The 22,241-nt window shown below is 57.8% G+C and overlaps 10 protein-coding genes across 10 annotated transcripts; 5 read left to right on the forward strand and 5 right to left on the reverse strand.

Moving 5' to 3' along the window:
* The first annotated feature begins 272 nt into the window (after nt 1-272).
* BDY17DRAFT_261880 (clustered mitochondria-domain-containing protein) lies at nt 273-4,806 on the forward strand. Its single transcript, XM_033731855.1, has 2 exons — nt 273-495; nt 594-4,806. Exons 1-2 carry the CDS (start codon nt 471-473, stop codon nt 4,571-4,573), a joined length of 4,005 nt encoding a protein of 1,334 aa, XP_033593122.1. The 5' UTR covers nt 273-470; the 3' UTR covers nt 4,574-4,806.
* On the forward strand, nt 4,709-7,146 carry BDY17DRAFT_331933 (uncharacterized protein; the record flags this gene model as incomplete). The annotated part of the gene is made up of 3 exons (XM_033737891.1): nt 4,709-5,696; nt 5,756-7,094; nt 7,122-7,146. Exons 1-3 carry the CDS (start codon nt 5,072-5,074, stop codon nt 7,144-7,146), a joined length of 1,989 nt encoding a protein of 662 aa, XP_033593123.1. The 5' UTR covers nt 4,709-5,071.
* Nucleotides 7,147-7,785: 639 nt separating this feature from the next.
* On the reverse strand, nt 7,786-9,149 carry BDY17DRAFT_81357 (uncharacterized protein). Its single transcript, XM_033738735.1, has 3 exons — nt 8,832-9,149; nt 8,214-8,768; nt 7,786-8,101 (listed from the first exon to the last, which is right to left on the reverse strand). Exons 1-3 carry the CDS (start codon nt 9,062-9,064, stop codon nt 8,038-8,040), a joined length of 852 nt encoding a protein of 283 aa, XP_033593124.1. The 5' UTR covers nt 9,065-9,149; the 3' UTR covers nt 7,786-8,037.
* A 1,998-nt stretch (nt 9,150-11,147) lies between these two features.
* On the reverse strand, nt 11,148-12,020 carry BDY17DRAFT_245997 (uncharacterized protein; the record flags this gene model as incomplete). The annotated part of the gene is made up of 1 exon (XM_033730681.1): nt 11,148-12,020. The coding sequence occupies one exon, from the start codon at nt 12,018-12,020 to the stop codon at nt 11,148-11,150; it is 873 nt and encodes a 290-aa protein (XP_033593125.1).
* A 463-nt stretch (nt 12,021-12,483) lies between these two features.
* On the forward strand, nt 12,484-14,011 carry BDY17DRAFT_315316 (glycosyl transferase family 90-domain-containing protein; the record flags this gene model as incomplete). Its single annotated transcript, XM_033735899.1, has 3 exons — nt 12,484-12,584; nt 12,795-13,928; nt 13,987-14,011. 3 exons carry the CDS (start codon nt 12,484-12,486, stop codon nt 14,009-14,011), a joined length of 1,260 nt encoding a protein of 419 aa, XP_033593126.1.
* Nucleotides 14,012-14,489: 478 nt separating this feature from the next.
* Nucleotides 14,490-15,341, forward strand: BDY17DRAFT_308012 (uncharacterized protein; the record flags this gene model as incomplete). Its single annotated transcript, XM_033735161.1, has 1 exon — nt 14,490-15,341. The coding sequence occupies one exon, from the start codon at nt 14,490-14,492 to the stop codon at nt 15,339-15,341; it is 852 nt and encodes a 283-aa protein (XP_033593127.1).
* A 533-nt stretch (nt 15,342-15,874) lies between these two features.
* Nucleotides 15,875-17,521, forward strand: BDY17DRAFT_321340 (uncharacterized protein; the record flags this gene model as incomplete). Its single annotated transcript, XM_033736605.1, has 1 exon — nt 15,875-17,521. One exon carries the CDS (start codon nt 15,875-15,877, stop codon nt 17,519-17,521), a length of 1,647 nt encoding a protein of 548 aa, XP_033593128.1.
* A 164-nt stretch (nt 17,522-17,685) lies between these two features.
* Nucleotides 17,686-19,865, reverse strand: BDY17DRAFT_321341 (DNA topoisomerase; the record flags this gene model as incomplete). Its single annotated transcript, XM_033736606.1, has 4 exons — nt 17,686-17,721; nt 17,775-17,900; nt 17,955-19,724; nt 19,779-19,865. The coding sequence occupies 4 exons, from the start codon at nt 19,863-19,865 to the stop codon at nt 17,686-17,688; spliced, it is 2,019 nt and encodes a 672-aa protein (XP_033593129.1).
* Nucleotides 19,866-20,489: 624 nt separating this feature from the next.
* BDY17DRAFT_245438 (uncharacterized protein) lies at nt 20,490-21,460 on the reverse strand (the record flags this gene model as incomplete). The annotated part of the gene is made up of 3 exons (XM_033730631.1): nt 20,490-20,960; nt 21,012-21,058; nt 21,118-21,460. The coding sequence occupies 3 exons, from the start codon at nt 21,458-21,460 to the stop codon at nt 20,490-20,492; spliced, it is 861 nt and encodes a 286-aa protein (XP_033593130.1).
* Nucleotides 21,461-21,767: 307 nt separating this feature from the next.
* BDY17DRAFT_321343 (uncharacterized protein) lies at nt 21,768-22,112 on the reverse strand (the record flags this gene model as incomplete). The annotated part of the gene is made up of 1 exon (XM_033736607.1): nt 21,768-22,112. The coding sequence occupies one exon, from the start codon at nt 22,110-22,112 to the stop codon at nt 21,768-21,770; it is 345 nt and encodes a 114-aa protein (XP_033593131.1).
* Nucleotides 22,113-22,241: the final 129 nt, after the last annotated feature.

The raw sequence follows: 22,241 nt of genomic DNA on the forward strand, positions 1-22,241 counted from the left end.
TAAGCCAGCAACCTTGCCTTACGTATGCACAGGGAAGCATCAATGACTGCAATACCCATTCGCCACGACAGTGTGAAGAAGGTGAATAAGAGGCCGAGCGAGGCCGGAGGAGAAGGGGCCAAGACGTCCAGTGTGTCGCGCATCAATCCCTCGTACTCGTCTCACCTCGGGAAGTCTCGGATGAGCGCGCCGACCGGTTTGGGGAAGGAAGGCTCGTGCGCCTGTCCAGATTTTAATTTTACAGCTGCAGCTTGCTTCCTCATCGTCGTCGTCGACGTCGTCGTTTCCATCACGCGTGCATCATTGTACATTACTCCCCACCTCCATCACTTCTCCTTCTTCTTCTCCTTCTGTGTAATATACCTTGTTGAAGAAGCCGCGGCCATCACTCGTTTCCTTCCTTGGCTTGATCTTTGCGAACGGGAGGTGGTGGTGCTAGAAGCTTCCTCTGCCATTCGAGGTCCTGAAGAATGGCTGCTGAAGCGCCGAGTTCGAGTATGTTTGCTCTCTCTTCCCAGATCGTGCCCGCCTCACGCATGCCTCCAACCATGTCGTGCCCCATCATCGACCCGCATACTGAGCCTGTCCAATAGAAGCAGACCATGACCCAATCCAACCCAATGGAGACGTCTCCCCGGAGCAGCACGCGACCTCGCAGACCGACGCGCCCCTAACAAACGGCTCACATGCCGCAGAGTCGAACGAGAATGGAGATGCCGCCGCGCCCCCTCCGAACGCCGAAAAGGTGTTTCAACTCACCATCAACCTCCCTCACGCCCCCTATCACACCCAACTTATGGTGTCGACACAAGAGCAGGTACAAGACATTAGACAGTCCATCATCGACACCCCGCAAACCTCCCAGTACTCCTGCTTCCACCTCGAGCACAATGGCAAGAGAATCAATGATTTCGTCGAGCTGTCCGAGGTCGCCGACATCGCAAAACATCCAGAGGTGAAGCTGGTGGAGGATCCGTACACCGAGGCGCAGGCGCGTATGCACATTGTCAGAGTGCGGGAGTTGATTGGCGCTGCCGGAAACCGCACCGATCTTATCCTGGGTGCCGATGCTGGCAGCACATTATGCGACGACATCACCCTCCCCACGGCTCAGACCGCTCAGGACGATCAAGCGTCACCTATTGCTGGGTACGACCTCAGTGCGCCGGGTAGCATTGCCGTACTTGCATCTAAACCTCGCGATCCTGCTCCGAAGACGGTGAAGAGCCTGTCTCTATCCTCATGGAACCCTCCACCGTACCACCTCCGCATGCGCGGCCACCTGCTCTATCTTCAAGTCACCACCCTCGAAGGCGAGCAGCATTACATTACCTCCTCCGTCTGCGGCTTCTACGTCAACAAGTCCACCAACAACCGATTTGATGCTTCTCCTCGAAATGGCGCCAAGTCGTCATCCACCCACTCCCTCATGGCTCTACTCAGCCAAATCTCTCCCGCCTTCGATCAATCGCTCAAGAAGCTACAGGAACACAATGCCCAGCGAGACCCATTGGCATCATACCAACCTTCCAACGCTCTGCCCGCCGCCCCCTGGCTCGTGCCCTTGTCCAAGGTGCAACATCATCAATCGGACATCACGCGAACGCAAGAACCGTTTCTCCTCGCAGGCGCAGACAATGCGGAAACGCTTCGCGATTGGAATGAAGAATTTCAGTCCACGCGAGAGCTTCCCAAAGAGACCGTGCAAGACCGCGTTTTCCGAGAGCGACTCACGAGCAAGCTGTTCGCCGAATACACCGAGGCCGCCGTGCGTGGAGCGGTGTTGGTGGCGCGGGGCGAAGTTCAACCGCTCAATCCGACCGAGGCGCGGGAGGCGCAGATCTTCGTGTACAACAACGTCTTTTACTCGTTCGGCGCTGACGGCGTGGGCACATTCACCAGTGATGGCGGCGATGAGGCTGCGAGGGTGGCGACCGGAAAGGACGTGCATGGTGTGAAGGCGGTGAATCAACTCGACATCACCGGCCTGTTCACTGCCGGCACCGTCGTGGTCGACTATCTCGGCAAGCGCATTGTGGGGCAGAGCATCGTTCCGGGCATTTTCAAACAGCGAGAGCCGGGGGAGAACCAGATCGACTACGGAGGCGTCGAAGGCAAGGATGTCGTCGCCACGCTCGAGTCGTTTGTCCAGCCCTTCAGCGAGCTTAGCAAGGCCACGCGAGTCAAGAGGCATGCGGTGTGGGACAAGGAGGGCAAGAAGCATGATCTGGAAGCCAGCGTGGAGACTAAGGGTCTGCTTGGCACTGATGGGCGGAAATACATTCTCGATTTGTACCGTCTGACGCCACTGGATATCTCCTGGGTCGAACGGTATCGCGAAGAGTGGAAGGATGAGCAGACTCGGTACCCTCACCGCATGACGGTGCTGCGGACGGAGCTGGTGGAGTCGTATCGCATTTCCAAGCTGCGAGAGTACATTGCGAAGGAACTTGATCAAAGGCGGGCGAACAAGGCACAAAGTCAGGGAGAGGGTACGAAGGAGCTGACGAACGGCTCTTCCGAACCCACACCCAAGGACGACACTGCGGAGGCGACCACCAACGGCACTTCGGATGCGAAGAGCGAGGCCGATCTCACCAACGGGGACGAGAATCCTAGCGAGGAAGTAGCCAAGCCCGCTCAGCCCGACCAACAGGCGCCACAGGAAACCGTCGACGTCTCTGGCTTTGCATTCTCGCTGAACCCCGACGTCTACTGCGGCCAACAGCCGCAGACTGACGAGGAGAAGGCAGAACTGGAAGCTGACGAGGTCGAAGTGCGTGCCGTCGGCAAGTACCTGCTCGCTGACGTTATTCCTCGAATGGTTCGCGAAATCGAAGAAGGAGACGTGGGCTTTCCGATGGACGGCCAGAGTCTTACGCGCGAGATGCACAAGCGTGGCATCAACGTGCGATATCTGGGCGAGGTGGTGCGCTTGTGCGGCGAGCAGGAGCAGGACAAGAGAGTGCAGGCTCTGTGCAGGCTGTGCAAGCAGGAGATGATAAGCCGGGCTTTCAAGCATGTTGCAAACGCGCACATGAAGACTCTGCCGCCGTGTGTTATGCAGAGCTGCGTCAGCCACCTTCTGAACTGTCTCCTGGGCGCTGGACTCAACGCCAAACCCGAGGCGGATGTCGACAACGACCTCAAGCAGATGTATGGCGATGTGGACTTTGCGTTTGAGCAGATGACGCCCGAGAAGTTGGCTGGGGATTTGAAGGCGCAGATTGCGCTTCGCTTCCGACATGACTTCACGGGCGATCTTGTCCAGTCTGGACGACAATTGCATCTGCTGCGCGAGGTTTTGCTGAAGCTGGGCCTCCAGCTCGAAGCGAAGGAGTATCAATTTGACAAGCAAGCGCCAACACCGCAACAGAACGGCGCGGAAGAGACGGCATCCCCGCCTCAAGTCAATGGCGCGCACGCCCCGGCAGAAGGAGGCAAAAAGAAAAAGAAGAAGGCGGCGGAGAATTCACCTGCTCGAGCATCGCACTCGCCAGCTTTGGCGCCAACGACTTTCCATCCGGAGAATGTGGTGAACATCGTTCCAGTCGTCAAGGAAGCGGCACCACGTAGCGTGCTCGCTGAAGAAGCGCTGGATGCTGGGCGGATGGGCCTGCAGCAAGATCAGAAAGAACTCGGGCAGGAGTTGCTCTTTGAGAGCTTGAGTCTGCACGAGCAGATTTATGGAATCCTGCATCCCGAGGTGGCGCGCGTGTACCATGCACTCTCCACTCTCTACTTCAACCTCGACGAAAAGGCGGCGGCAGTGGAGCTGGCGAAGAAGGCGGTCATCATCTCCGAGCGCACCCTGGGCGTCGACAACGTGGAGACCATTCTCGCCTACCTCAACCTCAGCATCCTCGAGCACGGCTCGGGCAATACAATGCAAGCCCTCGCATACGCCCGCCACGCCCTGGACTTGCAGAAGGTGGTCTTCGGCCCTCGACATCCCGACTCGCTCACGACCCTCAACAACATCGCCATCATGCTACAGCTATCGAAGAAGTACGGCGAGTCGCGCGGCTGGTTCGAAGCGGCGCTGGAAATGTGCGAAGAGGTGTCCAGTCGGCCGAGCCAAGCGGTCGGCACGGCGACGCTTCTCTTCCAGCTCGCGCAGTCGCTGGCCTTCAACCAGGAGCCCAAGGCGGCGATGGCGCGGATGCGCGAGAGCTACAACATCTTCAAGACGGAGCTCGGGCCCGAGCACCCCAATACCAAGGAGGCGGAGAACCTGCTCGACATCCTGACCAATGCCGCCGTCAGCCAGGCGAAGCACCAGGCCAATATCTTCCAGAACCGCAAGTTGCTGTTGCGGAATAACGGGCGGGCGCCGATGATGGGCATGCGCACGAACGCGAAGGCTGCCCCTGCCGGTACTGCTGTTACTGGTGGGGCAGTGGACGCTGCTGCATCGCATGTCCCTGCTGGTACTGCGGCTACCGATGCCTCCCTCCCGCAAGCGGTCGACCAGAGGAGCGTGGACGAGTTATTGAAGTATATCAACGGGGAGACGACGGCGAACACGAGCACGCCGAAGAAGAAGCCGGCCAATCCGAAGAGGAGGCGGTAGGCCTTGTCATTGCGTTCTGCCACTTCTTCTTCTTTGCGAGCATTTTGAGCATGGCACGGAGAGCGGCATTATACATCTGGCGGCCTTTGGGACGTTGTATTATCGTACGGACGGGACTGTTCCACTCACCAATTGGGTTTGCATCGAGGCGGGTATTGTGTAGATATATCATCCCGAGCAGAGGATGTTTGTAGCATACGTGTAGCATGTTATCAATGCATTGTGACAAGCATCGTACATTTCCATTCACTGCAACGCTTTTCCATTCCATCAATTCAATCTAGAAGCACGTGCCCAACCCCACCAAGTCAATCTGCTCCTTCCTTTGATCATCATCGAAAAATCCCACCGCACGGCTTCACCCGCGGATTTTTTTCTTTTCGGGCAGCGGAATCGGCGGCGCAGAACCTCATCACTTGGCGTCCCCATTTCCACCCAATCATCTTGCCCCGATTTTAAAGGTACTGTATCTCGGATCTTTCTTCTCTCCCGCCCTCCATGCCCTCGTGGTTTGGTAAGAAGTCTTCTTCCTCTATAGACAAACGACTCGACACGCCGCCTCGCAGTCCTACGAAAGAGAAGCACGGCCTTCCTTTTTCTTCACCTCCGACTTCGCCCAGCGGGAAAGGCAAGGGCTACTTTGTGCGGGAACAAGAGGGCACACGATCGAATCTTAGCGGCAAAGGGAAAGACTCCAGTCGTCGCCCTACGACTCGTCGACGAAGTCGCACACGCACTTCCCATTCGCAAGAACATCCGCTCAATTTGCCCCCCGAGCAGCGGGATTTGCAACGGGTCAGGGCTGCGTTTGCTGCTGGGATGATGGACGGCGAGAGCAGTCCGGTGGAGCAGAATGGGGACGTTCACGCGGGTGAGGGGATGGAGAGTACGCCTGTGCCGGAGGAGAAGGAGCAGCAGCAACAGCAGGAGCAAGAGCAGGAGCCAACCGCAGTGAATGGAGATGGAGAGCAGAGTACTGCGCCTACTCCGCCGTTACATCGCACGCCTACGACGCAATCGGAGGCTCCGAAGGAGGTCGTTGATCCTGAGGCTTGCAAGGCTGCGGGGAACAAGTTTTACAAGGCCGCGCAGTATAAACAGGCTATCGAGGAATATACGAAAGGTTGGTGGATTCTGTGCGTGGGTGTGCCATTGATGTTTTGTACTGATTTGGAGGAATAGCCATCGAAGCCAGCCCGTCAACGTCTACCTACCTCTCCAACCGAGCGGCCGCTTATATGGCTGCGAATCGATACGCCGAAGCCCTCGAAGACTGCAAGAGCGCCGACGAGCTGGAGCCGAACAACACAAAAGTGCTGCATCGGTTGGCAAAAGTCTATACGGCACTCGGACGACCACAGGAAGCGTTGGATGTATATGGACGGATCGATCCCCCGGCAACGGCAAAGGACAAGGCCCCGGCGTTGAATATGGCTCATCACATTTCCCAGGCGCAGGACAGTTTACAGAGCAGTACTTCAGGATCGATGGTTCTCCACGCCATTGATCAAGCAGAAAAGGGACTGGGATACGCTGTGACGCCGCCGCGGAAGTGGAGGTTGATGCGGGGCGAGGCATATCTGAAGATGGGCTCGGTGAACAGCCTGGGAGACGCGCAGAACATCGCCATGTCACTCCTACGAAACAACAGCGCCGACCCTGAGGCACTAGTACTCCGAGGGCGAGCGCTCTACGCGCAAGGCGACAACGAAAAGGCCATCACCCACTTCCGCAAAGCGCTGGAGTGCGACCCGGACTTCAAAGACGCCGTCAAGTACCTGCGCATGGTGCAGAAGCTGGACCGCATGAAGGAGCAAGGCAACGACCACTTCAAGCACGCGCGCTACCAGCCCGCCGTCGAAATCTACACCTCGGCCCTCGAAGTCGACCCGCTGAACAAAGGCACCAACTCGAAAATCCTCAACAACCGCGCCATGTGCCACACCCGGCTGAAGCAGTACGATCAGGCGATCAAGGACTGCGACCAAGCCATCCAGCTCGACCCAAGCTACACCAAAGCGCGCAAAACGCGCGCCAAAGCGCTCGGCGAAAGCGGCGACTGGGAAGAGGCCGTGCGCGCCCTCAAAGCCATCCAAGAGCAATCGCCCGAAGAGCCGGGCATCGCGAAAGAAATCCGCAACGCGGAGCTCGAGGTCAAGAAGAGCAAGCGCAAGGACTACTACAAAATCCTGGACATTGAAAAGCACGCCTCCGACCACGAGATCAAGCGCGCCTACCGCAAATTGGCGGTCAAGCACCACCCGGACAAAAACCCCGACGACCCGGAGGCCGAGGGCCGCTTCAAGGATTTGCAAGAGGCGCACGAGACGCTTTCCGACCCGGAGAAGCGCGAGCGCTACGATTCCGGCGCGGACTTGATGGATCCCATGGAGGGTTTCGGGGGCGGGGGGTTCGGGCATGGATTTGGCGGCGGCGGGTTCGGCGGCGGGGGAGGCGTGCAGATTGATCCCGAGATGCTGTTTAATATGATGGGCGGCGGCGGGGGCGGGCGTGGTGGTGGGTTTTCGTATGGGGGGATGCCGCAGAGGGGGGGCGGGTTTCCTTTTGGCTGAGGGAGGGAATTGTTGTTCTTTGGGGGTGTCGGGATGCATATGCTTTGTGCAGTGCATTTGTGTGGCGTTGGGCAAACGTCTAGAGAGTGTGGCCTTCAAGGTCGAGCATGGGTGCAGGGAATGCATTGCGGCGGCGGTGGTGTGGATTTTACCACGCCCTGAACACCTCCAGCCTAGATACGGGGGGATGGGTGCTTCGGCAACCAGCAAAGTGCATCTCATCAAAGACTACGCAAGATTCCCATCTCGTATCACGATACAGTCGAAATGGGAGGTACACGGAGTAGACATTGGATTCATCATAGAAATCTCTCCCTACAACCCCCTCATGTCCGCTCGTCTCTCTGCCCGTCTTGCACGTCTGCTTCGCCAGACACGAGTAAAGTAAGATATAAGATAGCTGTCCGTGTCGTGCTCAAACGACGTATACAAAAAGCCGCACACAAAGGAAGGAAATAAGTCAGGCGAGCACAACGAACAAACACGCGCAAGAAGGAGAAACGCAAGTCCACTGGCCCCTGGAATCTCATCTTTAACCTCGCAGCGCATAGAAGAGGGTGACACGCACATCGTCCTCGAGGGACATGGCGTGCGCCGTGATCCAGCACTGCTCATCGGTGTTGAGATTTCACCAGGGGAAAGGAGGAAGGCGGGTATGCTATCCATGAGCTCCCCCTTCTCCCGTTGCCACCTCCCATGATCGTAATATCTTTTTTGAATTGGTTGTCAAAAGTCCCGTTTCGTCCTTCGTGTGCAAAAGAGAGTGTGTGTGCACGGAAAGGAAAGAAACGCCTCCACGTCCAGAGTGCTGAAACCCGTTCCCGTCAAACATCCTGAACGACCGGTGCAAGCAATTTATCCAAGCAGAAATAAAAGGCAAGGGGTCGTATGTCATCCACAGATCGGATTACGCATCCATCTTGCCGAAAACGCCTTCAAACTCCTCGTGCGTGGGCTGGTTGGAGCGCGGGGGCCGCCGTTGCTGATGCTGCTCGCGATCCGCCTCGTCGTCCTCTGAGCTGCTCTCGTCCATGATCACGTCTTCCACTTGCGCACTACCGCGATGCTGGTGGAAACGGTTGGCGTACTTCTCTGGTAGCGGAGGCACAGGCGGGACATCATCGGGGGTGGGGCCAATCTTTGGCGTGCCATAGCTGCAGCTCAACAAGCCAACGGCCGCGGCGAGTTCTTGCGGATCTTCATCCGGGTAGCTAGCGGCGACAACAGAGGCATCGGCGGTGTAAGGTCTGCTGCTACCTGCGTCATTACTCCAATGGCGGTGGTGTGGGTAGGAGGAGGGTTCGGAGAAGACGGATTGATAAGAGCGGGAGTAGGAGTTGACGCTTGCGTTGCTGTAGCGCTTGTTGTCGTTGTCCGCGGGATCTCGGTAGGTGTGATGAGTCTGACGAGGCGATGGGGAGCTCTCGGGCGAGCTGGGCGGATCCTCTTCGCGTTCCGAGGAGCCGGAAGCGGCGGGCGAGGAAGAGTCGCTGTCGTGAGCTGCTTGCGGGCCATCCGTGTTCATGGCCACGAGCACCGAGGCTGCTTCGAGGAGTTGCACCTGTTGATGTTTGGAGATGAGGAGTTTGGAGGTGAGTTGCCATTGAGGAGTGTGTTCCCAGCTGTTGGTGTATGTTAGCTTCCGCCTCACTCTCAAATAGATGCGGGGATATGGGAAAACCCACAGATGCTTGTTGAGGCAGCTGCCATGTTTGTACGCCTTCCCACATTGCTCGCACTTCAGATCCCCACCTGCGGCCTTCTCTTTCTTGGAAAGACGCGAGCCATCGCTGGCTCGCCTCATTCGCTGTTTGGTGCGGTCGACAGCCTGGAATGATGACAAAGACGGGCCGTCGAGGACTGCGCTTTCGCTGGCTCCTTCGGGCATGGACTTGTGGTATGGAAGGCTGTTTGGCATGGACGGGTACGAGGCATCGTTCAGCGCGGCGAGAGCCTTGACAAATCAGCATGTTGCTCTCATAATGCAAGCCTGACGCAAGTGGGGCGCATGATGTTTGCCCACGACCGCCCGACTGCAGTACAATGTAACACGCGAAGCGATGTGATTGTCATGCGGAGGAAAGGAGGACTACGTCGCGGGTGTCTCGGAGGTACTCACATTGCGAGACATGGAGCTGCGCCTGTGCCCACTCGAGCCATCTGCCGCGGCCGTATTGAGGGCTGCGCCAATGGCGGCGACATTGGCGGGCGGCAGAAACGTCGAGCTCTTCCTGCGATTGACACGATTCGAGGGATTGACGGAGCCGACGGAGATGGTGTGGGAGTGGGAGCGACTATAGGAGTTGCGGACGGGGAGGGCGGCGGCGGAGCCGATGGAGAGACGGTGCTGGCTCGTCGGGCGGGAGATGTCCTTTGTTCAGCAGGCGTCAGTCGAGGGTGGAGGAGGGAAGTGAATGTGCACAGAAGCGGCGAGGGCGAACCTTTGACGCCGTCATTCTGCGTAGCTGCTCCCTCTTCTCCAATGCCCTCTACAAGTAAGAGTAACAGTCCAAAAGTGTCGAGCAAGTCGTGCGGTTTGGCGTGCGTGGGTGTGTGTGGGCGATCGACGGGGCTGGAGGATTGGGAAATAAAAAAAGACCCGGCGTCTCGCTAAGCGTGTGTGGGAACCCAACCCGGCACTTTCGACTCGACAGACGCGACAAACACAATGCAGGGCCACGCGGGGATCGATGTGAAGTCGAGAGCCGTCGTGGTCGAAAGAGACGCGTGGGTGGTAGTGGTGGTGTTGGTGGAGGAGGAGGTGGTGGTGGGAAAGAGAGGAAGAGTCAGGTGGAAATTCGCGAAAGGCGGGCAGGAACGAGGGATTTCCTAAGCAAGCAAGCCTCCCCCCGCACTTTCCGAAAGGCGGCAAGCGGCAAGAGCGTTTCCGCGTGCTGCGCCCTTTTCTTTCCGTGGAGCGAGGATTGGTTGGTGGCGGATGAGAGGGAGAGGTGTGTGGTGTGTGGTTGAAGGATGACAGTGGGATGGGGGGTGAGCGGATTAATTTTCGATTCACGCGTCAGACGAAAGTGGAAGGGAAACAAGAAATAATCGAGAGCAGCAAAGGGCTCGCTCGCGCTCTCGGCGGGCACATGCCCACGCCACACACGCACTCAAGCCCGTCCCCGTGCGCTGCTCACACGCCCACCGCACAGTCCACGCGCTAGGCAGGAAACAGCAACAGGACCCATCTTTCCCGTCGATTGCGAAAGACGGCGAGCCCTGGATTGGCATGCGGTTTGGCGGTGCTGACGGCTCATGTCGCTGTTCGCTGGTTGTCTGTCATCAATTCTCTGGGTCGGGCATGTGCAGTGCCCATCAACTCGACTCCTGCCCCCGACACACCCTCCATCTCCACTCGCCCTCCTGTAATCATTGCTCAGCATCCACCCGTTATTGGCGGGTAGGGCTCGACGACGCCCGCCCGTGCCTGAAATTCCAACCCCTCTTTCCCACTCTCCCTGAAACCCTCTTTTAGCGCCGCGATAAGATTAGCCTCGCTGGTGTGAACAACCAAACATCCGCCGCCCGAGCAAGCGAGTGCGATGTCCCGGTCCACGTGTTCTAGGCCCCCGGATTCCTGCAAAGCATCAGGTGGTCTTGTCGATCAGCGAAGCCCAGGGCGGGAAAGATGTGGCATGTCCGTCCACACCACCACCTCTCGGCCGTGTCACACGCATTGCTTGCTTGCTTGCTTGCTTGCAGGCACTGTCATTCGGACACACGCATAAGCGCGTGCATGCATTCCCCTTATTATGTAAATGCGAACCCCTCTGCTATCCGTGCTTTGCTGCTTGCGTGATTCCGGCGATCTCCCGCACCACAGCTAGTTGTTACGATGCGGCGGGTGCTGTTGGTTGCGCAATTCTACGTAAACCTCGGAATACGGGAGGCTGCTGCCTACACTATGTACATGGCATACAACCCTTTATCCACCTCGCACTGCATTCGTCGTCTCTTTCCCTCCATACGTGCCACGCAGTTGGCGGCCACAGGGCCTCTCAACTTCCCAAGCCCAACGCCGGCCCATTTTGCCCAGCATGCCGCCAATACAAATTGCAGCACGCCATCTCGATCTTCGTAACGACCTGCCATCCCCTCTCCATCATGGTTTTCGGCCATGACCAGTCCCGGTGGTAATAGATCTCCACCAGCGCCTCCTCCATCCCCGCCATGATCCGTCTCCATACAGCGTGCACGCTACCCACGAAGCTGTCGTCCTTCCAACTCGCCACCGTGTTACTTTTTGGGAAACTGATGGCCGGTCTCCCCCCTGGCGGACACTGTGCGACCCGACACACTCGTTCCCAACTGACCTCGCCCGCGTCATCCACCACCAACTCCACATACCGCTCGGGCATGTTCTGGAAGAAGCGGCGCACATTCGCCGTGTGATTCCGGTAAGCATTCAGCACCACCTCCCGATCTCCCTCGGTATCCTGGCTGCCGTAAAAATGCACCGCCGGCGCCCACACGCCCCGGCTCTGATGCTTCTGCATACTTCGCAGCCACGTTTGCTCGTCCTTTCTTAGGCTGAGGATGAACTTGGCATCGGGATACATCTCCGCCAGCTCCTCGTACATGAAGGGCCAGGGCAGGTCCTCAAAGGCATCATAGTACTTTGTCAGCTCGATCAGCGAGCCATGCTCGCCGTGCATAAAGGAGTGCACCAGCTGGCGACTACGGACGTCCTTCCAGTTCATACGGCGATAGCCGAGGAGCGCCAGGGCATTGCCCACCGATGTCGTGCCGGTTTTGGAGAGCCCGACCACGAAGACCTTGGGTCGCAGGTTGGTCGGGGGTTGCGCGATGTGGTTGATGATGAGTGAGATGCTGGAAAGGAGGAGCGGGATGACTATTGCGAGGAGATTCATCTTGGTGTGAGTGATGAACAGAGGCGTGTGTGGCGCGTGGCGATTGCGTGCGCGCCTCTCTCCCACAAAGGATGTCGCGCGTCAAGCGTGCAGCGTGTCGTGATTGTCCATCGCCATCATCCGAATCGTGAGCATTGCCAGGGCGAGCGAGTGCCAAGTCCACTTATCTCTTCCTGCTCGGCCGATTCTACTGAATCGAATGGATCGCGATCCGGCTTGGCACTCGCGAGGCTTTCACTAATTTGCGGGCGACAGAATGATGGGCGATTGCCGAGTAATGACAGGCACTCTCCGGTGCCAGAGCTCATTCCACCCTCTTCCACCGCGTCGAGCCGACCACGCATGTCTCGAATGCGCTCACGCCTTTCATGTACCCGCACGCGTGCAAGACGGTGTTTTTATTTTCCTGCCATCTAATTGCTAAGAGATACGCCGTGCCCCCCCGGCTTGGCCCAAATCGGCCATGGCTCCAACTCAAAGCAACACGTGCGGCCAGCTCAACGTCTTAGGCGGCCCCCGTATCTTCGCATCGCATTCCCCCTTATTAATAACATCAACATGTTTGTAAGAGTTGCATCGCTTCCTCCTCGATAGCAGAGCAGAGCCGAGTCGGATGGCGGAGAATGCCCGGCTGTGGCAGTGTCTGTCTCTCTTCCTCCTTCCCATCCTTCTGCTGCAGTTCTATTGGATCTTCCACAACGGCCATCCACACCGCGGCCCTCGACCCCCGCCCTTCCACGCCCCGCATCGCCCCCTCTGCGTCGGAGACAGCAGTTTATGGACGTACAATGCCACCCGCGACACCGAGAACACCGCGCTGAGCCACGCGCAATGCGCCCTCGCCTTCCCCGACCTAAACTACGAGATCGACCGCGCAAAGTCATACTGGCAGAAGCGAGGACACAGGATCACACAGCAAGACACCAACATCGCATGGCGCCCCGACGGCGCCTTCCGACTGTTGATCGTCGACAACCAACTGCGCATCCTCGAAACCAAAGGAGCATGGATGAGCAGCGGCTATCGCTATCGCACCCACCCCACCCTCCACCAAATCTACAGAGCTCTGCTCGGCGCCACGGCCGCGGGGGAGATGCTGCCCAATATCGAGTTCGCCGTTACCGTCGATGACATGTCGCTCATCCCGGCCGGAGGAGAGGACGACACGCGCACCATCTGGGCCTACGCGCGACGACTGAACGTCACGGAGGATGAGCGGCTCTGGCTCATTCCGGAGTTCAGCTTCTTCACCTGGCCCCCGATTGGCGGGCATTTCTCAGAGATGCAGAGAAAAGCAAGGGTGTACGATGCGCCGGTGCGCGACAAGATCCACCAGCTCGTGTGGCGCGGCGCAATCTGGACGAATGGGCCGATTCGAGAGGGTCTCGTTGCAGCCACGGCCGACAAACCGTGGGCGAACGTGGCGGAGGCCTCGCGGAAGAATCAACCCTCCAACCTCATTCCCACCGACGAAATGTGTCGCTGGGAGTTCCTCGCGCACACCGAGGGCCGCAGCTGGTCTGGCCGGCTCCTCTTTCTGCTCAACTGCAATTCCATCCCCGTCGTGCACGACCTGAAATGGACCACCATCTTCTACCATCTGCTCAAACCCAGCGGGCCGGAGCAGAACTACATGCCCGTCAGGCGCGACTGGTCGGATCTCGAGGAAAAGATTACCCACTTCCTCGCAAACCCCGACGAAGCGCAACGCATCGCGGACAATGCGGTCGCCCAGTTCCGTTCGCGCTACACCTCTCCCGCCGCCGAAGCGTGTTATTGGAGAAATCTGATTCGCGGGTGGAGCGAAGTGGCTTTCGACCCGGAGGTGTACGAGACGGTGACGGTGGAATACGGCGGCAAGACGGTCGAAAAGCAGCAATTGCGAGGGGTGGCCTTTGAGGAGTTTACGTGGGTGTTGTCCGTTCTTTATCTTGCGATGCCCGTGTTGCTGACGTGTTGTCACCAGTTGGATCCCCAGTGGCCAGGCGTGAGGATGACCAGGGTGATGCATTGCACATGCATAACGAATCAACGATGTCGTGCGATGGGCTGTGAACACCACTCTCCAAGGCCTCGACTACGTCCCTCCGTGGAGAGGATACAGACGACGCCGAGCCGACGGCATACGCCTTGGAATCGACACAAAAGCCCTTCTCTTCTCCGCCAATATTGGTGGCAGCTCCCGATACAGCGGTCAGCAGATGCATTGAGCAGGCTCCAGCGATGCATATTGGTTGGTCAAAACGGTGTTTGAGGAGATTGAGCGGGAGTAGCAGGATATCTGGGTACTGCGGAAGAGTACAGGGCCTGTGGACGGAAGCCGCCCCATTGAATAGAGATGGCGACCGGCTTCTCCAACGATTGTTAATGAGGACAGGATATGTCGGATTTAGAATACCCATAATGCATAGCCTTCAATTGCCCAATACAACCATAGTATCCCGCAGTATGTCGCGTTTCCAAGCCATAATGCACCCACGGAAACTCCGCCGAATGCTGCGCGCAGCTGATGTCATTCAAAGCGCGCCGGCCAGCACTTCCCTCATCCACTCCCAGCCCAACACCGACCCATTCCTCTCCCAACAAAGCACGCCCAACTCCAGCCCCTCGCACGCAAGGCATGGACCCAACATGCCCGCCCACCCCTCCTTCCCAACAACCGCCTCCTTCCCCTCAGAAAAACTCACTCTCGCCGCGGGAATCGCAATCTTCCACCTCGCCACCGCCCGCGTAGTCCTCTGCCACCACTCGCGCGACAAATACTGGTTCCTACCGAAAGGCCGGAAGAACGCGGGCGAAGAGCTGCCCGCCGCCGCGGAGCGCGAGGGCTTCGAGGAGTCCGGGTATCGCAATCGCGTGCTGCCGCTGCCTTTTAAGCACCGTGCTACGCATGATGAGGGGAGGGGACGGGAGGCGTTTGTTACTGAGCCGGTGTGGATGCAGCTTTTGCCGTTGAGCGAGACGGTGCAGTATGTGCTTTTTTGGTTTGTGGGGGAGACGGTGAGTGAGGGGATGGAGGGGGAGGGTGCGGGTGCGGGGAGAGGGTATTCCGCGCCTGTGGCGTTTCCGAAGGACGTGACGTTGAAGGAAAGGATTGGGATGGATCGGAGAGTTGGGGAGGATGGGAAGGTGGTGGTTTATGAGCCTGTGCGGCATGCGAATACGGGGGTGGATGAGGAGGAGCAGCTGTATGAGAGCTTTCTGGTGCCGGTGTCGGAGGCACGGCGGAGGCTGAGGGGGAGTGTTATGGAGGATGTTGTTCGACGGGGCTGGGATGCTGTGGAGTTGCGGATGAGGATGGAGGAGGGCAAAGGCAGTTGATGAGAGACTCATGAGGCCGAGGAGGCAGAGCAGGCTGCGCGCAGGTCACATGAGCTGCACTCTGATTGGTCGGATTGGCGAGGCCAGTGCGGCCTTGCCGCCTGTGCTGCAGCCTTCCGCGGACACCTGCAGACATGGACTCACCGCGTTGACTCAACCACGACATTCGATGTGTCGTTGCAGGATCGGCGGCGTTCTCTTCGTGTCTCTGTGCATCCCCGCCCTACGAGACATGACGTGAAGATTCCGGTACTTTACCTTCAAGAAGGTGGGAGACTGCACCCTTGAAACTGACCAAACAGCTCTCCTCACTCGGGCTGCGTGTCAGGCAGACGTGGCTTAGTCGCGCCAGCAAACGTGCACCTTCCGTGAGCGTAATGGGAAGGTGTTGACTGGCGGGTAAGGTATCGAAAACTCACTCCCTCACCTTCGAAGATCACTCTCACTTGCTATTGCGGCGATGAGGGCAGCCTTCACTCCTTGACAAACTCCATCACCTAAAGAGAAGACGCTCACCACTCTCCTCCTCCACCATGGCGGTGCCGCGAACCCCAGAGAACAAAGCTGCAGTAGCAGACACCGTACCACTCCGAAGCTGCATCGCCTGCTGCATGACCGAGAAGGAAAGCACGCTGCTGCGACCATGCAGAGCCTGTAACCACGACTATTGCACCGAATGTGTGCTCGACATGTTCATTACCGCCACCCACGACAGCACCCGCATGCCTCCTCGCTGCTGCGCCCTCCTCCCCATCCACACCATCATCGCCGAACTCTCCGACGAAGAAGCGGCCGAATATCGAGCCAAGGTCGAGGAATGGATCACCCCCGTCAAGACCTATTGCCCCTCGCCCACCTGTTCTGCTTTCATCTCCGACCGACTCATCCCCTGCGATACCCCAGCAAAGCCAGCACCTCTCCCTCCTTCCATCGTGTCCATTCTCCAAGAGGTGCTGCCAGCCATCGCCGCGAGCAGCTCCGCTCGCTTCTTCCGCGGCGAAATGGACATCTCCGAACTGCCCGGCTTCACCAAGGTCGTCAAAAACCCAATCGACCTGACCATGATCCAAGACAACATCTCCAAGTACCATAGCATCAAGGAAGTCACCGCCGACATGCGACATCTCGTCTCCAACGCCGTGGACTACAACGGGGTTAAGCACCCCGTCTCCCACGCTGCTCGCCGCCTTTACGCAGAGTACACCGACCAGCTGTCCGCCGTCACCGATCGCCTGATCAAGTACACCGCCAAGGAACCTGCGCCGAAAATCTTCGCATGCCCCAAATGCCATGTGGCCATCTGTCCCAGCTGTAAGCAAATCGAGCACGCGGGCCGGCCGTGCGACACCCGTGCCGCAGAAGAGGAGGCCGCGATGCTCGAACGCTTTGGGTACAAGAGGTGTCCGCGTTGCAATGCTGGCGTGAAGAAGATGTACGGCTGCAGTCATATCCAATGCGTGTGTGGCGGGCACTGGTGCTACTACTGCCAGAGGAGTACGAGCGAGTGCGATGGAGGCTGTGGCGAGTACAGCGAGGGAGACGACGAGGAGGAAGAGGAAGAAGAGAGTGAAGAAGACGATGAATCGGATGAGGAAGAGGGGGGTATGGATGCTGTTACTAGTGGACGTGATGTGGAGCGGGTGGAGGGAGGCCAGCCAGCTCAATCTGGGAACACGGGGAACAGCACGCACCCTCCACCAGCCGCAGCCGCAGCCGCTCCTCCTCCACCGCCTCCGGAGAGATTCGTCAACCTTGATGCCGGACCACAGCGCGTGTGGGCAGAGGGCGATTACGACTTCGGCTCCGAGCCAGGAGACGAGCCGTTCGCTCAGGTGTGGTCGTGTCGACACTACTTCATGACATGCGAGGCGCCCCCAGCAGACGGCATCAATCGCGGCAACCTCGATCGCATGGAGTGCAACCGGTGCTTCGAGAGGGTGATTGCCTGCAAGCCCGCGCCACTCTCGGGCCTGCCACAGCATCTGCTGAAAATGAAGAAGCGTCGCAAGGCCGGATCACGACCGAAAGGGATGTTGTTGCCGGCTGAGTCGTCGGAGATTCTCAATGAGGCTGCTGCTGCTGCTGCTGGTTCGAAGGAGGCGCTGGAGTGCGAGATTTGCCACATTATCGTTTGCTCGTCTTGTCGGAACAAGTACGATGCGGAAGATGATGCGGATTAAGTGTGTGTAGTATTGCCGGGTGTAAAAGGGGATGCTGAGGTGATCTGTTGCTTCGGCAGATCAAGCTTCGTGTGATAATGCTTCGTAGTTGCTCATAAGTAGTCATTCCAAGTGGACGTTGACGTGCAGTCAAAGTGTATCGTCTTGTCCTTGATTAGAGTCCTTCACTCTCCTTGCCCGAGTACGTACTTTCGCACCGACTGCTGGACATTAGCGACCTCCCACAAAAAAGAACCAAAGCCGTCAAACTCACAGCACGAAGATCCTCCAGCCTTTGTTGAGTGCGATTGTACACCACGCGATACTGCGCGAGCGTCTCCTCCACCACTTCCTGCCTCGTCTTCCGCCCCTCGCAAATGGCTTTCATCTTCAACTCCATCTAGCAACGTCATTAGCGAACAGTCAACGTAGAGCCGTCACCACGCGGGCATACCTCTTTGCGCAAGAAGGGTTTCGTCAGGCTGATTTCGAATCCCATGCTTTCGTACCCTTCGACGAGAGCGACGCCCAGCGTGGTCGGGATGAACTCTTGCACGCCGCGAGTAGTCCCTGCGCCTCTGCCATTTGCCCCGGCACCACCGCGGCCTCCTCTTCCTCGTCCACGTCCTCTTCCTCGACCAGCGTTTACAGGAGGTGGTTCATCATCATCCGAGATATCATCATCGCCCGCTCGCCCTGCGGCCCCCTGTGATCTCGTCTCCACATACTTCCTGTCTTTGATCTTGGCGATATGTTCCGCCATTGTCGCATCAGTTCCAATCCCATTGGCATCCATCAATGCAATCAGCTCCGGCTCCGTCAAATACCCCGGCGGCGACGTTAGCCCCTCATGCATCCTCGCCTCCGTCGGGACAAACACTTCCCCCTCGCGGAAATCCGGCAACTCCTGCGAGCTCGTCCATTTGTCATAGGGGTACACGTCGAGGTAGTTGCGCTCGAGCACCGTCAGCCCGTACGCGGTGAACGTCTCCGAGCCGTACAGCAGCGCAACGGTCGTCATGCTGCCTTTGGCATCCTGGCTGCAGCACGCGAGGAAGCGGCGCACGATGAACTCGTGCACTCTGCGCTCCTCGGCGTTGAGGACGGAGGGGTCGACGAAGTTGACGGGGTGGATGGGCGGGTGGGCTTTGTCGTTGTTGCGTCCGTTGCGCGGGGCGGAGAAGCCGCCGTTGGCGAGGTGGTGGGCGAATTGCTGCCAGGGGCCGCCTTGCGTTTGTTTTCGCACGAGCGCTTGCAGGTCCATGCCGCGGTCGAATTGGTCGGTTTCGGTGCGCGGATAGCTGATCCAGCCTTTTTGGTAGAGCTGCTCGGCGAGGTGCATGACTCGCTGGCTGTCCATGCGGAGGAAGCGGCTGCCGCACTTTTGTAGCTCGACGGTGGTGAGTGGTAAGGGCTTCCATTTGCTAGTGGGTTTGGTTTGGACTTTGGTGACGCGAGCGGTTCGGGCGGCCAAGCAGCGCTCAAACAGGATGACGACCATCATGCGGTCGAAGAGGTGATTTCTTGCCCAGCTGAAGTTGACTTTGACCCCGTCTTTCTCGTGCATGACTTTGATGCTCCAGAACTTCTCGGGGACGAAGTTGCGCACGCGAAAGTAGCGTTCGACAACGAAGCCGAGAGTGGGGAATTGGCAGCTGCCATAGCTGATGACTTGCTTCTCGCCACCGCGATCTTGCAGCATGGGTTGGATGCTCATGGTGAGGTTGCGGGTGAAAGAAGCACCGATGCGGAGGTCGAGCTCGATCCTCGAAGCGACGGCATTGGATTGGGCTTCATCGATAGTCACCGGGTTGCGGGCTGCAGCGATGATGTGTGCACGCTCGATGTTGGAAAAGTGAGCACGCACCGTCTTGCCCGCGTCTGCGAGAAGGCGATTGGATCTGACGGCAATGTCGCGGATCTCGGCGCCGATGTTCTCGCCCTCGCGATCGCAGTCGGTCCAGATGAATAGAACCTCCGACTGCCGCGCTCGGACCTCGATGTTCCTTTCAATGGGCTTCTTGTCGTTTTCCACATACTTATCAATGGGCGCCTCGAAGAGCTCGACTGGATCACATGATCTCCATTGTCGATATCGCGAGTTGAAGTCCTGGCTGACCAAGTGGCCAGAGACGGAGGTCATAGTCACATCCGAGTGGCCCCATCTTGGGAAGTTGTACTGGAACTGGTAGTTTTTGATGAATTGATTGCCTTGTACGTTGTGCTGTTCGTACGTCAGTGTGTGACTGGAGGTCGAGTTGCAAGTTCTTGCACTTACGACGGTCACTTGATTGCCGGAGAGATGGTTGGCGACTGCTTTGGCGATGGAGGGCTTTTCAGCCACGCACAGCACTTTGGTCGCCATCTTTGGGTGCTCTATTGGAGAACTCGTCGTGCCGCTTCTTCATATTGCAAGCCTGTGTTTGGTCGGATGTGGACTGGACCTTCACATTTGCCTTGTGAGGTTGCTAAAGGTTCAAGGCGTCGTTCGGTGCGGCAAGGTGAAACGCGCTCTCACGTGCTTTCGCGTGGTGGATCCACCCGACGTCACGTCTCTAAAGTGACCTCGAGTTGGATATTTCATTCACACTTTCTCTTCTACATTCGCATGCTTTCAGGACAGCATCATTATGCTCGTGCAAGGCCTCACGTGAGATGTATGAATGTCAGCTGTTCTCCAAACATCGCGCTGCTATTACATGATGTTTCTCGCACACTAGCCCTACCGTCGAGGTACTCTTTGTTTCTCGCTTTCCAGACTGCGGAAGGCTTCCACCATCCAAGCAGATTCGACACTCATCCTTCGCAGTCAGTAATCACGATAACAGACTGCGGAACTACAGGGTTCCGTCACTTATACTATAGACGTCCTCGTCCAGCCAGACAGCGTTGCAATCGGTAACCGCAGTATACGCTGGTCATCCACTTGCCGCAGGGCCGCTTCATGCAGCAATACTCAACGTAGGTCGAGTAGTTGAACGACCGACCATCAAGCTCTCTTCAACCTGGCAATGACGAGCCACTGCTTCCTCTCCGTCACATTCTCCGTTGCTCCATCCGTCCGTTCCCTCACCCACTCCTTCTTCACCCCATGGACATCTTCCTCGTAAATCTCCTCCATACTCAGCCCCTGCTCAGCGCAAATGTCGAAGAATGCAGCCAATGTCTCCCGCCCGGTGTGAAAGCCGGCCACGACCAGAGCTCGACCGGCGGGATCGAGAGTCATAAAGTGTAGGATGGAGTGCACGAGGTTGAGGTGCTGGTGCGACATCCAGAGGCAGTCTGCTGCCAGGATGCGGGTGAAGGCGTGCTGATTGTCCTGGGCGAAGGTGGAGGTTAGTTCGCCCCATTGATGGCCTTGGATTCGATATGCGCCGGTCAGATGAGCAGGGATGGCTCGAGCGGCGTTTTGGCGGAGGTTATCGAGGCCTGCTGGGGCTGGGTAGTCTGACAGTACGACCTGTATAGATGGTCAATAGAGATTGTCGAGAGACATTTGCAATCATCTCACCCTTTTTGCTCCGGCCAACGTCGCCACAATCCCTACGAGTCCGACACCTAGCCACAATCGTTAGCGTATAATGCACAGCAATAATCAAAACGATGCTTGTCCCTACCTGAGCCCAATTCTAACACATCCTCCCCTTCGACCCTCCATTTCAATCCTTCCTCACCTCCATGATCCCCCTCCTCCCCAACCAACCCCGCCAACTTAATCCCCGCATTCCACAAATAATGCCCAAAAAGCAGCCTCTCGCCCTCGCCCACAGGATCGGCAGTCTTCAACTCAACCTCGCCGAACCGAGCACTCTTGTACACGATCGTGGCGCCGGCGTCCCCGTGCGAGTTGCGCGTGTCGTCCGGGAAGATCAGGCCGGGGGCGCTGGCAAAGATGTCTTCGACTTCTTCCTCGTTGCCCTCGGGTGGGAGGACTTGGATTGCGTTGGTAAGGGGGGGCATCTCGTCATGGTTGCTGGAGGTCGACGTTGCGTTGATGATGTTGGGTTGTCTATGTAGATTGGTGAGGGTGAAGGTGGTGATGTGGTGTGATGGCTTGAGGTGGGGCAGGCTGTCCGATTCATGCATGTCATTCGGCATACAATTAAACGCTACAATCTGGTACAGGTCGTCTGTGATATGGACTGAGGACTGATATGAGCGGCATTCGTCGCATCCTCGGGGTATGTCCAAGTCCCCACCGCCCTCACTACACCATCGCCTCACTGCAGCCATTCCAAAGGATCTACATAATCCTTCCAAGTAATAATCACTTCCCCTCCCTCGCCAACATCTCCTCCACCCCCTTCTCCAACACCTCCACACTCGGACTCATCAGCGTCCGACTCCACGGGCCCCGGCTCAACAGCACCAGCACCGGCAACTGATTCGGCCCAAACTTGAACATGTCGCTCGTGTCGCTCGTAATCTCCATCTGCGTGAACTTGGCCGCGCCGCCGTGCTTCGCGGCCAGCGCCTCGTATTGCGGCGTGAAGGTTTGGCAGATGGGGAGCGCGCTGTTGGAGACGTAGATGATTGTTGGCGTGGTGGCGGAGGCGTCGACTACCGCGTCGTGGCTTTGGCGGTTGGTGATTTGGGTGACGGAGGAGGACATGGTTTGTGCGATCACGTTGGACGGGGTTGAATGTGAGACGGGGGAAGATGGGAGGGAAGTGAGAAGAGGAAGAAGAAGCTGTGCAGGTAGATACTCCTCTTGTCGGATGGACGGATATCGAGGCTCCGG

The sequence above is a fragment of the Neohortaea acidophila genome, assembly GCF_010093505.1.
Source record: "Neohortaea acidophila strain CBS 113389 unplaced genomic scaffold BDY17scaffold_2, whole genome shotgun sequence".
NCBI lineage: Eukaryota > Fungi > Ascomycota > Dothideomycetes > Mycosphaerellales > Teratosphaeriaceae > Neohortaea > Neohortaea acidophila.

Bases quoted from the DNA above. Each gene is read 5' to 3' on its own strand.
- BDY17DRAFT_81357 (XM_033738735.1), bottom strand. From the start codon at position 9,064: ATGCCAAACAGCCTTCCATACCACAAGTCCATGCCCGAAGGAGCCAGC. The intron at 8,769-8,831 runs GTGGGTTTTCCC...ATACACCAACAG, and splicing joins AGCTGCCTCAACAAGCATCT to CTGGGAACACACTCCTCAAT. The intron at 8,102-8,213 runs GCATCGCGGTAG...CGCTCCAACCAG, and splicing joins TACGCCAACCGTTTCCACCA to CCCACGCACGAGGAGTTTGA.
- BDY17DRAFT_261880 (XM_033731855.1), top strand. From the start codon at position 471: ATGGCTGCTGAAGCGCCGAGTTCGA. The intron at 496-593 runs GTATGTTTGCTC...CCTGTCCAATAG, and splicing joins TGCTGAAGCGCCGAGTTCGA to AAGCAGACCATGACCCAATC.